Source organism: Siniperca chuatsi, linkage group LG13 (genome assembly GCF_020085105.1).
Source record: "Siniperca chuatsi isolate FFG_IHB_CAS linkage group LG13, ASM2008510v1, whole genome shotgun sequence".
Lineage (NCBI taxonomy): Eukaryota > Metazoa > Chordata > Actinopteri > Centrarchiformes > Sinipercidae > Siniperca > Siniperca chuatsi.
Window position 1 is genome coordinate 9,722,855 of NC_058054.1, and position 14,282 is coordinate 9,737,136.

Genomic DNA, 14,282 nt, shown 5'->3' on the forward strand with positions numbered 1-14,282 from the left:
ACAAAATCTGAACGTGAAATCTGTAGTCATGCTCTCAGTTGAAAGACCACGTTATTGAATAAAGATAGAAAAGAAGCACCCATATGTTAGGCATCAACATATCCGAGAGCTAACACAGACTGCATCCTGAGTGAAGCTGCTGAGAGGTCCTTTCTAAGCCATTAGAGTTTTAATTCTGTGTAATACTGTGCAACAAAAACAAAACACACGAAATATCTGATACAATGTTTCTTTATTATATGTACTCCTCAACAGAGGCATTAAAAACCACATGGTGACAACAAACTATACTTGTGAATAAATAATCTCATGTCCTGGAAATCAGCGAGCTGCACACATCCAGACACCTCAACTGCTCTCATTTCACCTCTGACCAAATTATTTTTACCTTTTGACCTCAACTTCTACACAGAAACGTTGAACTTGGTTAATAGGCATCATAAATGAATGAGAATCAGAAATCTCTTTACTGGTGTACAGAGTGAAGTGACTGCGGGGCTCTGATGTTTTAAGATGACACCTTCAGGTCAGAAATGGACTTGCAAAACAAAAGCGGGATGAATATTGGATATATATCAATACCTTGGTTTCCGTTTCTTTAAACCCTTTGAGTATACATAAACATATACAGACACGAAACAACAACTTCTGTCAGCCCATGAATTCAAAAATATTGTGCAAATGCTTCATACAAACTAATCTATAAACATTGGTAACAACCTGTCACTCGCTCCTCAGCTCATACATTAGACTGCAGCACATCATCATTTAGAGTACAGTACTTGTGTTTTTCATAAAGCAATTTTTACACATGACACATTCTGCTGTTATCTCCCAACATGGACACATTAAAGGCCAAAACCAATTCTTACGACAGTATGAGTAACTACTGAGGGAACAAATCTGTGGCGGCCAACGTTTTTTAAGTGTCGCACCACCAATAAAGTATACAAAGTCTGCACTATAGATTACACACTGGTTTCAGATTTTTTTTTATATAAAAGGGTAAAATCAAAATAATAGCATGCAAAACAAAATAGACCAAAAGTAAGATGAGAAAAATGCTTCAGTAAAAACAAATTTTAAAAAATCTAATAGTTTTGGCTCAGTCAACAACCATGATAGCAGCACATTTAAAGGGTGTGAAACTCTTCACTGCTGTACTTTATATTCTGACTCTGGTGTAGTTTATACTGTAATGGAGGGATAAAGACAGTTGATGTGGCTTTGTGTGTGTGTGTGTGTGTGCGTGTGCACGCTTTTGAGAATAAGGGTCTCGGTAAGCTTCAAATGAAGTGCTTATTGGTACTGGACAGCGTGTTAAACCTGCCTTCTCCTGCACCTTCCCAATATTGGAATAGGGGGCGCTGTGTCCAACAATTTTTGTAATTTTCACGCTTCCCTTGCACAATCACACACAACTTGTGCCACAACTTAAACGCCTTCGAAGAGAGCTTGGGTCAAAGCGTTTTCTCTATTTGTGTGCTTCATTGCATCTCATCCCTCTCTATGACAGCAGGCTTTTTACTCCGCCTTCGATTGTAGCTATTTGGAACAGCTATAGACACATTTGCCTTTAGACGTGGTCAGACAACACGTCTCTTACGAACAAGTTAAATTCAAGCATACGCAGACCTTTAAGGCCCTGTCACACCAGAAAGTGGCACAGCGAAATATTTGGACTTGGTGTCATTGCGACAACTTGCAGGGCTAGTTGGTAAACTGTAGCTGGTGAACTAACTGCTAACAAACTAGCCAGCCCAAAACATGTTAACGCTAGTCAGTCACAATTGATCTCTAAACTTTTTGTCCTATTTTAATGGGCTGCTAACACTCTCCTGGCATTTTGTTCTCATGATTGTACAACATTTTATTTGTTAGAGTTCAGAGGGAAATAAGCTCTCAGTTAGCAAGCTTGTTTGCTAACGGGACAGTAAGTTCATAGTTGATTCAAAATTCGCAGTTGTACCGTTGACTCCAGTCTCATTACTGTAGAGTTGCAACTAACGATTATTTAAATTTTCGATTAATCTGCTGATTATCAGATTGCAGATTCTCGATTTAATCGTTTTGGATGAAGCAACACCGCTAATAAGTTATGATCATAGATTGTATATAACATGGACTTAGTGTCTGTGACATCACCCATAGGTTTCTGAAGAGCCGTTGGAAGCTCAAAGTGGGCGGCTCGGCTTGGTTATGATAGTTCAAAGTTCACCAAAGTTGAAAAAAATATCTTGGATTTACCTCGCCCCTGTGAACAAATCCACTAATCGCAGTGATTCCATTGAAATAAAGTGATTGTGCCGCAAATTTTTGCCATTTTAAACAGTGGTGTGACTGGGCCTTTAGGGCTGTTCAGCTTCAGTTTAGTGCCTTGAGAGTATTTAGTGTTGAACAGCTTGTGTAGTTTCCAGATATGTCTTTTCATTCCCTTTAGAGGTGGTACAAATTGTATGTTAGTAGAAGAAGGTGTTGGGGCAGCTGTGAAGGTTTTATACTTGGTGTGTTTGTCTGTTTCAATGCCTCGATCTTGTGTGTCCAATCCTGGTTTCCCCGCTCAGCCACCCATTCAGAAAATGCAGATCTCCTCTGCTCTTCCCTTTGCACCAAGTGCAAATAAACATCCATACTTAAATGTCCATTGACTGAGACACAATGTAGAAAAAAAACTTCAACAACAAATAAAACATGAAGTGAAATGTTAAATGCCGTACTAGACGTCCTTTTAGTTAGATTTGTTTTCCCCTTCATCTTTCTCAGCTGGGGGCGTTTCCTGAGGCGGGTGCTGGAGTGAGTCTCCACTCTGATTGGTAGCTTCTGTGGTTTGTAGCTCTGGTTTAGTTGAGGGCCCATCGATCTGCGGAGCTGCAGTTTTTGTACAGTTGATCGGTGCGAGCACTATGGCAGGCTGCAGGGGACAAAAAAAGTGTCTATATAAGATGGCTGAATTGTGTCGAGCAGAAAATAAAATGTAATGATGATAACAGAAGACAGAATAGCCGTAGATAAGCCGAACAAAACCAAAGAATATACAGTCATTCCTCTGTCCACAGGTAGATTTGAAGCTAAATGGACTGTTTTTGTTTTTCTTTACATCCTGCTTTACCAGTTAAACCCAAATTAAACAAGCCTTAATTCTTAATGTTGTCAGAGGTATTCCTGTACACAGAGATAAAAAGTCCCATATGTGCATAAAGAAAAGGGAAGCATCTCAAAGAAAATCCCACAGGGGTGAGTCCCACTAAACAACACATAACACATGCTAACCAATATAATAAATGAGCTAATCTACATCACTATGAGCACCACCAATAATAGATCAGTAGTTGTTTACCACGAGGCTATCACAGATGTGTGTACGCAGAAAAATGAAAGCATCTACTCTTATGGGAAAAACGACAAACAAAAAAGGAACCTTAAGTAAGACCAGGATGTTTTAATGGTAGAGTATGAAGTAGCAAGCCCAGATAGAATACCTGCAGTGACATTCACAGACAGCTGAGCCCTCAGCACCAGACTAGAGCACACCCACAGTAAAATAAATGGCAAGGAGCAGCGATGGGAGGGGACAGTAAAACAGAAAAAGGAATGGATGGAATTATTTAAAAGGGGTTACTCAACTTAAAATTCTACTTTACTCTTTATGTTATTTAACTAGATGTATTGTTTTTTTTGTTCTTCGGCGGTAGGCAGTCATATCAAACTGGTATTCACCACAAATCCACTTCCAGTCCAGAACTGGGGCAACTCCTTGCGCCACAGCGCTACCGTGAGGCTGGTGAGCAGAGTGCAAGGCACCAGGTAGAGCAAGGCTGGCTGACCCATCTGCATCACGGCCAGGGCCACGAAGGTGATCAGCAGGCCGATGCCGTAAGCTGACAGGGGAGAGGGAGAGAGAGAGACAGCACACACAAGGTCAACATTTTCAAAAGCCAGCCAACAGTTAAAATAATGCAGGTTTTCACTCTAAAGACCCGTTCAGACCAGATTATTTCTCAAAACCAGATTATTTCTCAAGGGATGGTCGGGTGAGTTTAACATTACCTGCGCTGGTCAGTGATTTTAATCCCATCTGAAAGTGCTTATATTTATGTATTTTTCTCACCCACCCCAGTAATAATAACTGTTTTTCTCCCTGGTCCTCTTGTAATTTAAATACCGTCCAGAGCGATGTCCTTGTATGTTAAAGTGGAGTTTTTTCTCCAGGAAGAGAAGCTGCTTGTCCTTCTGCTTTATTCTTTTTTTTTTTATGAGCTCAGTGTGAAATTTGACTTGTGTGTGAAAATGGAGGAGGTCAAAAATGTTTTTGCTAATCTGACAGATGGAAAAATGTTAACATCAACATATATGCCTATTTGGGAACCAATACTTGAAGCCATCAGGAGAGCAAGACCCCATAAAAGCTCATTAAATGTGCGGTCGTAATGTCAGCTACAGGTGATGGTATTCTCTACTGGCTAGTCCTGCAGAATGTCCATGTCTGTTACAGACCACATCTTGTAATATTTTATTCCCCACCTCCCCCTGTAATGTTAATCTCGTCCAAATGGGGCTTGTCATAACACTACAGCAACATTTCACCAACTACAACCCTCACAAGCCCCCTGCCTGTATACGTACCGATCGTACAGGCCACAAAGTAGATCCTGGAGGACTGCGTTAAAATGTCAAACCTGTGACAGTACGCCACCAGCAGACCTGACAGAAAAAACAACAAAGAGGCAATCAGATCAGTCAACAAGAGAAGCTACTGTATACAGCCATGTTTCATCTTACGCAGGCATCGGACACAATTGTACTTATTTGAGTGTCCTTGCACTTTACAATATCATTGTAACACTGGACTTACACCAGATAAGCTAAATGAAATTAAATGACATTATTGTGCAGTTTGTGAGATGTAAGACTTGTAATGTGAAATTATATAGCATTACAGGCATTAGCCATAAAAAGTGTGGGTGCTGAGTTATGTGTTTACATAGCTGGCAACAACATCAATGTTTTCTGCATCCAAGGACAGACTTAATAGGGTGACTGTGGTCTTTGTTGGTTAAATCATTTTCTGGTTGTGACCACACAAAACAAAAAACACATAATGAGCTTTAAGCAGTTTGAGTTCCTTGTGGTATGATGATATAGTTAATTACCTGGTACTAAGATATCGCCAAAGCCCAGGAGGGAGAAGGGCCGGTCACAAAGAGCCAGGGGAGAGGAGTTTAACCTTGGCACTTTGAGCACCATGGGAAGCTGGAGGAAACACAAACATTACTGTTACTATTAACTACTTGTCCTCTGAGCTGAGAGGGGCATTATGAGTTGGAGGCGCAGGAGTTTCTGTAACTAGACTAACCCCCACCCCACCTAAAGGGAGTTGTGGAATTTGAAAACAAGCTCACCTTTTCATGTGTGGAGGAGTCAGAGGGACCAGCCGCTACCTCCACCATTATACTTTCCCCACTCTGTGGAGAGAAGGCCATGGGTGAGGTAAGCATGACACAGTAACAGAGATGGTAGACATTTGAATAGAGGGAAAACTGTCTTGACGTACCTTTGTAAAGAACGGTGTAATAAATACGAAGAAAACATCGTAGACAAAAAGGACCGACAGTAGTAAGGTGCAAGCCTGCAGAGCAGAGACAGAAAAATACAGCAGGTGAGTTTACATGGTGCATAAGCCAAACATTTATTATTCAGTAAAACAGCACATTGTTATAAGACACGTCTCATGTTTATGAGAGTGCCGACCCACCTTAAATGTGGGGAGTCTGACTGTTTTGAGCATGTAGAGACAGAAGGCGATCCCCAGGGCGTCCTGTAACACCCACGCCCACCTGGAGGAAACATAAAAAGACTGAGTCAGCCCACACCACCATCATATAATGTACCTCCAACATGTTATCACACAGACAGAAAAATGCTACCATTATGTCACCCGACACACAACAAGCAATCAACACCCGCAATGGAGTGCATGTGCTCTTAAACTGAAGTTCTTGCATGTAGGCAGACACTGACATCAACTAACAATACCCTTACCCCGCAAATATGTTCCTTTTTTTAAATATACAAATCAAATAAATTTTAGTGTATATGCAGCCTGAATGATAACACTATTGTCTCTATATGCTTTATGTATTTCAATATTTCTGCCAGGATGGTAAATACTCACACACAAATAACACACACACACTTTACAATGATTCTCCTTCTGTCAGCACATTATTGATGTCAACACATGGATCAGATCAATATTTTGTTCCTTTTGTATTATAATTAAGGCACTATAAAGAGGTGGCAGGGTTGCTGGCGTGTGAGAGGAATATATTTAATAAAGGAGGCTCTGAAAAGTATCGTGAAAAGCCTGTCTTGAATGAACCTGGCAAACTGAAACAGGATTAAACTGTTTCATAAAGCAACTCAGAGCAGCTGAGATCAGACGTTAGAACTTAAGTCTGGTTCAAGAAAACTTATGTGAGCAATGTGAATTTTCTTTATGTCATATGTGCTTAAAATAACCATACAAGAAGTGCATGATGCAACATGACATTTAAATACTTTGAACTACCCAATAAGACACCAGCCTGGTAATTTAGTTTATAGCAAGAAAATGAAATAATTAGCATTTTCTAGAAACTTAAGTTCTCTATCAGTTTGATTATGTTACATGGTTTGTACAAGTGACATAACAGCATTCATATGGTGAAAACTTTGTTTAAATACCTTCAGATTGGCCGTCTGCCCTGCTCTTGTATTTTTTTAATAGACAGACTTCTATTTTCTTTAATTTTTTAAAAATGTTATTGTTAAGTGACATTTAAAGTGAGAAATTGTGAAAATGTTTCTTACTGTAAGGCTACAGCCAACGGGGTTGATTATTAGCTTTACTTTGATTGCAGTGCATTTAAAACTTAAAACTGAAAAAGATATGGCCTCAGACTAAGTACAGTAAGTGTAGCCCATTAATCAATTTGACATGCAAACAGACTCATGTTCACAGAGCAGCAGTAAAGAGGAACTGTCGAGGAGGAACTTTGGAGAAAACAGTGTTTGTCAGATTGATTGTAACACTGGTTTGGCCTGAGGTGAAGCTAAGCCTGAAAACTAACCTGACTGAGACCAGGTTAGTCTAGAGGAATGAGTTTCCTGGTTTAACTGGTAATCTGGCTTTAGGAAACAACCCTCAGGATACAGGGCACGACAGAGACAACATATCCTGAAAGGAGATCTATTGTTGAATGCAGCAACTTGTGTGCATGTGGCTGTTACCTGTGTGTGTGCGTTTGTAGTTGAGTGAATTTGACACCTTTTCTCATTGCACTTACTGGTCTTCATTGCGAAACACCGTCCAGGTGATGCTGACGCCGATGCAGAAGGCCGACAGCAGCAACATGCGGATCTGCGGCCGTTTGTGCAAGTACGGCAAGTTGTTCTCTGGGACCCTGTGGTTAGAAGATGCTCCACAAATCAATAAATATAACCACAATAAAGACCTCTCATATCAGGCTAACGATATAATATGTTGATAACAGACTTTTGAGTAGCAAGCATTATGAAACCATACTGACGTGAACGGTCTCACCTGCACTTGCAGAAAGGGAGTCTCCGGACAAAAGGCCACAGACAGCTGTGGAGGCCGACAGAGGAGGCCACACAGAAGATGGCTATGACCCAAATGGCTGAACAGTGAGGAAGCAGTGGAGGAAGGCAGGAGATTAGTACATATTATCACATGATATCCACTCATATTCTATTGAGGAAATACACTTTTTTGCTCTTTGACAAAGTTAGTCCTTAAATATCTGAATAGTTGTATCAGTTTCACCACTGTGTGTCCAGTATTTAGTGTGCTGGGTGAATGTACAGCAGCAACAGCTGATCAAAGACGCTAAGTAGTCTATCAGCAGCTCTTTTAATGTGTTTATTAGGGAAATGTTAGCTGAGCCATTAAACTCTTTCACAGCACAGCCAGTCTTTACACTCAAGAGGTTCACACATTCAGATCTGTAAACTGCATCTACAGCCTTATAATGCTGGACACTGAGCAGCTCTGCTGGAGAAAATTAGGATCAAGTGTCTGCTGTAGCTCAAGGAGCTTGGAGGAATCCTGAGTTTACAGTGGGGCTAAATGGAGGAATTATTAGCTCATTTTGTTATCCAAGATTTGCTCAGATGGTCTGGACTTTCAACCAGCAATCTTCTGATTCCAAATCCTGCTTCTCAGCTGCTGAAAACCATCTTACACATACTGTGGAATCCTACATCTTAGTCAACTATGATTGAAACTAGGCATTGTAGTCACAAAATAAAGCACAATTCTGCAAGTTCTTTACTTCTTACTTTAAATATGTTTTAGTATCAGGGGATGACTTATAAGGAGAAATTTGACAATGTTTCCAAAACAACCATTATATTTATCCAGTCTAGAAATTAGAATTAAAGACAAATGGCAGCCTAGTAAGTGGGGCACTTATATATATAATCAGGTGTTGAAAGGTTTTGTACTGATGTCTCAGTGGAGATAAACAAGGAAGCCTGTGAGATGCAGCTGAAAGCTCAGAAAAAGATAGCAAGTGGATCTTGAGTTGAGATTATCTGTCACACAAGGAAAGCGTTGTCAGCCATCTTCCTCACATCCTGTATCCCAAGCAAACGCCTCATTGAGCCATGCCAGACCACAATGAGGGAGGGAAAACTTACAGACTGGCTTTGAGAGGCAAACCATCCCCCACAAGTGGATCTGACCAAAGAGCTTTTTTTAACAAAATCAAAACCAGCTTATTGAGTGTTATATTATGTGTGTTCAGATCAATGATGTGTGAGTGTATTCGTCATACCCAGGTGGTCATAGAAAAAGTAGAGTAGCACCAGCATGCTGCAGCACATGACCACGAACACACAGATCATGATGGGGGTGACGTCTACCGTCTCCTCGTCCTGCTTCTCCACACCGTCGTCCCGCTTGTGCTTCATGTAGCGTCTGCAGGAGGAGAAACGAAAGAGGCATGCTGACCTGAGGAGGCTTGTTTGGGACGTTCATAACTCTAAACGACTAATGATCAGAATCTATGCATGTTCATCTGCTTGTGCCAGCTTATTAAGCAAAAGAGTCCGCAGTTAGCCGGCCGCTTGGGTTTTGTCTTTCACTTGTTTTATTAAACAGTATTCACGGATGGTTGGTGACTTGCCAAAGCAGACAGGATGATCATCCTGCCATCCACAGTCAATATTTACCATCATTCAGCTGGCTGGCTGGCAATCACTTCCTTCCTGAGTTCAAAACACACACTCATATTCCAAAATGTTTTTTGCATGTGGCTCTGTGCGTCAGAGACCCCATCTGACTGTGCCCTCAGTCACCCTGGCAACTCCGTCAGGAAGGACGGACTCGGATTGGCTCAAGCTGATGAGTCACTCATACGGCCTCAAATAAACAACAGTGCCCTTCAGTGGAGTTGCAGCTGTACAATGCAGACTGCTTGGTTGGAAAAGAAGAGACGAATACACGCTCCTCTAAGAGAAAAGACGAAGCAATCATACACTTGTAGGTCTTTGCCAAGAAAAAGGAGATAACTCCCCTGATAAATTAACTTTGATTAGATAAACCATGGTATGCGCAGACAGAAGGAAACTTTGTGTCCTGTAATATTGTGATGCAGTGAAAAGTACAAAGTCGGGTAAACTGTACACTACAACCCCTTAAAAGACTTCATCTTTACACAACTCAAACTACTTTTGTATTACTTTCCATGCAATTGTGGTCAGTTCGGATTTAAAAACATCCTCTATCCTGAAAATAAAAAGCTTTAATGAATTTACCCTCCAGTATGTCACTGCCTGTAATGAGTTATTTCTGTACATATGTAACACTCAAGCCCAACTAAGCATTCAAAATCATGGAGTCATAACCCACATTAAATGTCAGTTTGCAACTCTATTCCTTCATCATGCAAATTTACTTTTTGCTGTCTTTGCTGCCGGCCCAGTAACCTCCAATGGCAACTGTTCCCACTGCCATCAAAAAGATGATCACCATGTTGTAGTCCAGTACCGGCTCATTGGGTGCATACATAGCAACCAGTCTTCCTTTACCAAAGGTCTGCAGGAGTTAGAAACAGCATTAAGTCAGGTAAAGGCCTTTTGTCAGAATTTTGTTGAATCTGTATATTAGAAAACATACTTATCCCTAGTAGATTCTCATCAAACATTCATTATTTTACATTTGGCAACGTTTTGCTTGTCTACTAACCCACAGTGAAATATATACACATCTGCCTCTGCTGTCAGACTGTAAAATCTTTACATAATTAACTTTGCTGAGCGATCAGGAGGAGGAAAAACTGATACAGCAGGTTTGTTTGTCTACTGTTTAAATGGCTAGTGGCTGGCCCCTCACCTTGCTTATGTCCAGCATATCAGAGTAGCTGAGCAGTGCTACGGGAATGTCAATCTCCTCATACTGAGTCTTGTTTCCTGCTGGTGGTGTCTGTAATTTAAAAGAAACATGCATGTTTTCTGAAGTGCCAAAATCAATTTAATCTTGATGCACAACGACTATAAGCAACAGCCTTAAGATGTTTGTAGTTATAAACAGGGTTACCAGTCTGTCCTTGCTGACAATGAGCAGGCCCTTGGCGCCGTTAAGCTGGGCCAGTCGGACTTTTTCATAGAAAGTGCAGTTGCCTCTCATCACCATGGGGATGCGATTAGGGAAGCCTCCATCCGGGACATCAGAAGGCGAGCACAGTACCGATGTTGTCAGATCATAGATCTGAAGACGTGACTTCAACACAAGTTTTGCAATGTTAACCAGAGCTGGAGGAAATCCTGTTATGGTTCAACACTTATATAAATATAAATGGAAAAAAAACTTTTGATGTTTATTTATTAATAGGCTCGAGATAATTGTTCTTTCCAACGAATAAATGCTTCTTGAATCAGTGGAAATGAGCTGGATCCTGCCAGTTGCTACTAAAAGACTGAAGTCAACAGAGATGCAGTCTGGTCCTTGATAATGGATGTATGAAACTATTTTTAAATTTTAAAACATTTTGTGCTAAATACACAAAATTGTTTTAGTTTTTTTCCCCTATACAATTCTATCCAAAAATGAAATACTATTTATTTACTAATGACCTAGAAACTGCAGTTCGTGCAGAGTGGATTAGTGTAACTCATTTTACTCCAACATTTATGGCTGGTTCACAAAGAAGCTGCCAGAGTCCTACCAGGCACTAAGAGTGGAGATCAGATTTCAGAATCCTGTTTGAGACTTCCAGAAAATGAATTTATTGATCACCTAGATTTAAGTGCACACTGCAGTTTATCTCCACTGTTCTGTGTGGCTGTGAAGCATTTTGTAAGAAAATCTCTCTAAAGTGTCATTATTATTATTGCTTACAAAGACTTGGTTACAGATCACTTGTGACTTACTGCCTTATTGAGGTCCTGAGGTAGACGTGCCCACTGTGAGTTGAAGAATATACAGTAATCCTTTCCATTGCTCTTGCCCTTGTCACTGAAATGGGCCATGCCATACTCTCCCACCACCTGTCAACATGATAACAAGTCTGTATCACTCCACATGTTCATGAAATGTTTGTAACTTTGATTTTTGGATCATAGACTTGCAACATTATTTACAGCCGTACATGAACTGTTGTTGCTGTTTCACCTGAAGTCCTGTAACAAGGTAAAAATCATAAGTATTGATGAAAAAGTAGCATGCATCTTGGACTTTTGGGGCTGACTGATATTTGGGATTAAATGAATTCTGATAGAGTAAATGGTTTGATAGTCAAGTTTTAAAAATGGTAGATTTGATTTGATTTAATATATTAATGCATCTACAAAACACACCAATCCAAGGGGATAACAACTTATTTCCAACATGGTCCTGAGATATACAAACATGTAACACAAAATCAAACACTAGCATCTTAAAAAACAATATTACATCAGTGCAAACTAGGCCAAATATTAAATATGCACATAAATACCCCTAAATACAACAACTATAGATTAAAGGCTCAAGTAAAATTTCATTGATAACCTGTCACCTTAATCCATAAATAACCCTTGACTTGACACCAAAGGCTCCTCTTGTTTTTGTCAACTTGATATTTTTATTCTGGCTTTACTCTGTCAACACAATTATTCAGGAACATGCCCATTGATGATATCAGAATCAGAAATTATTATTGTACATATGAAGCATCTTCTGTTGTTCTACCCTGAGCGGCACAGGCAGCAGTCCCACACACAGTTTGAGGAGATGCATTTAACAATCATCGTTAGCATGGATCCCTTACATTGATTTAGCAATGTGTCATAACAAATATATGTACTAAAGACAGAATTTTACACTTCAAAAATAAATGTATATTTCTAAACATAGGAACAGTTTTGGGGGATTTTCTGCCTGTTTCTTTTAGTTTTGATTAGCCACAATATGTACACTGTAATTTAGGACATTTGTTGTAGTTTGAGGTGCTGTTTAATTATAAAACTTAGTCTACCCTAACTGAAATAAATGGGGTGGAAAAGGTATATTAACACCTATCAGAATAACGCAATACACTTAAACAACATCCTTCAAAGTTACCATAATGTTGAATCAACACCTCTATAAAACAGTTTCTAGACAAACTGAACATTATAATGAGGAAGGGATTGTTGCAGGTTTGTTGTATTAGACTGCATTAGTTTTAGCCAGTTGTACCTAATAAACTGGCAAAATAATGACCGATGGCCTAGTACTGTTCAAACCTTGACAATAGTAATTGGGATCCTAAAGTCTTAAAGTCTTAAAAGTTGTTGTTGATTTAGAAAACCTTTTTTGTATTTGTAAAAACAGAGTTTATTTCTACTGTTACACATACCAGAGAAGATTAACTACCGGGCAAGATGTGTTATACTTTGACTCACCGGGTCAAAATACAGTTAGTTTCAATATTTTAGGGAGTGACATTATTATCAGCCGAGAATTTTTATATCTTCAAGTCGCAAATTTCAGATGCGTTACCACAGATTTGTAACTGTAGCTTGATGTGAGTTGTTAGTTAGCAATTCCCGATCCAATGTCTGAAAATCGCCGCTAAAATATAGTCTGTCATAAACCGTGTAATGGTTTCAATGATGTAGTGAATCAGCAATAATCCTGCTACGTTTTACATCAAAAATGTGAGTGGTGGTTAGGTTTCCAGGGCCCACGCTGATCTCCGCAAGCTAACAGTCATAGCATCCAAGCTAATAATCCCAGAACACGGTGTTTTTGTCAGTCACGTGCCGCTACGCGAAGTGAACGCACAGAGAAACAGTTTCCGAAGAAACACACTCGGCCTCTCTCACCTTCTGGATGAGAAAAGCGATCCAAATCAGCATTTCAGGGACCCTCATGATGCCTAGCTTGTTGTTGTTTCCCCCATCAACCAACCAACTGCTCGGCTCGAGCCCCTCACATGAGCCCCCACCAGCTGTTTAAAGAAGCCACGCCCATCTTTTTGCTGTTCGGTATTTTTAATTGGCTGTCACCGTCACGAGCGAGTGAACACGTCCCTGATTGGTTAAAGTCAAAGTCAGTCAAAAATAAAAGTCTTGACATTAATCGGTGAAAACGTTACAACAGAAGTAAAATAATATGAATTAATCTACGTTTACTAAACATTTTAAGTCTAGTTTAACCGGGGCTCGACAGTTTAGACTGAAGTAACACAGGCGTGGGTGAGCTTTTAAAAATGGAGGACAGTTCATAATTACAGATCAGACTGACTGATTTCAGGTTTAGTATAAAATAAGATTGTTAATATGTAATTTATGCCCGACTGCACTGTCAGTTTAGGCTAATCTTTAAGACGGAATATTAGGTGATGTAGGCATAACTATGAGACATCTTTTTTGTTGTATTTTTATATATATATGTTTCTTTATTTTATTGTTTATTTATTCATTTGTGAATTTTGCTATTCACTGAGGATTTTGGTCTTTTCCTGTTTTTTTTTCTTTACAGAAAAAAGTTTGCTCCATGCTCCACTTTACAGCCCCAGAATTATGTTACACAGTGCAGAGAGAGAAGTCCTCATTAAATTAAAAACCTTCAGTCACCACATGTGTGGACCCGAACCACATGACATGGACTCTTGAAGTCAGGCTTGGCCCAACAATGCTGGTAAGGTTGCAGCTATGCTTTCTGTCCCTAACCCTGTATTTGCACTGTAATTATTACTGGACAACCTCCAGTATAACTGCTGATCTGCAGCTTTTTGTTTTTTGCTTTTTCAAAC

At 39.8% G+C, this 14,282-nt stretch overlaps 1 protein-coding gene across 5 annotated transcripts; it reads right to left on the reverse strand.

The window, feature by feature from the left end:
* Positions 1-215: 215 nt before the first annotated feature.
* Positions 216-13,483, reverse strand: sppl2 (signal peptide peptidase-like 2). 5 transcript variants are annotated; one of them, XM_044221025.1, is made up of 16 exons: positions 13,351-13,446; positions 11,652-11,682; positions 11,434-11,550; positions 10,601-10,783; positions 10,397-10,486; positions 9,960-10,099; positions 8,838-8,980; positions 7,583-7,679; positions 7,326-7,442; positions 5,753-5,834; positions 5,552-5,626; positions 5,400-5,462; positions 5,151-5,250; positions 4,624-4,701; positions 3,718-3,878; positions 216-2,911 (listed from the first exon to the last, which is right to left on the reverse strand). In XM_044221025.1, the coding sequence occupies exons 3-16, from the start codon at positions 11,530-11,532 to the stop codon at positions 2,729-2,731; spliced, it is 1,611 nt and encodes a 536-aa protein (XP_044076960.1). In that variant the 5' UTR covers positions 11,533-11,550; positions 11,652-11,682; positions 13,351-13,446; the 3' UTR covers positions 216-2,728. The 5 variants fall into 5 exon arrangements, 4 of the variants coding, with proteins under 4 accessions (XP_044076960.1, XP_044076957.1, XP_044076956.1 ...); XM_044221022.1 differs by lacking the exon at positions 13,351-13,446 and adding an exon at positions 13,174-13,190; XM_044221026.1 differs by lacking the exon at positions 11,652-11,682 and adding an exon at positions 3,480-3,520 and having other exon boundaries at positions 2,698-2,911; positions 13,351-13,483.
* Between the last annotated feature and the right edge of the window lie 799 nt (positions 13,484-14,282).

What these genes read in the sequence shown, in the direction of transcription:
- sppl2 (XM_044221021.1), bottom strand. Translation starts at nt 13,398, where the DNA reads ATGAGGGTCCCTGAAATGCTGATTTGGATCGCTTTTCTCATCCAGAAG. An exon ending in TCGCTTTTCTCATCCAGAAG is followed by an intron (nt 11,551 to 13,350) that starts GTGAGAGAGGCC and finishes TCATGTTGACAG; the next exon opens with GTGGTGGGAGAGTATGGCAT. An exon ending in GTGTTTCGCAATGAAGACCA is followed by an intron (nt 5,835 to 7,325) that starts GTAAGTGCAATG and finishes TGTTTCCTCCAG; the next exon opens with GTGGGCGTGGGTGTTACAGG.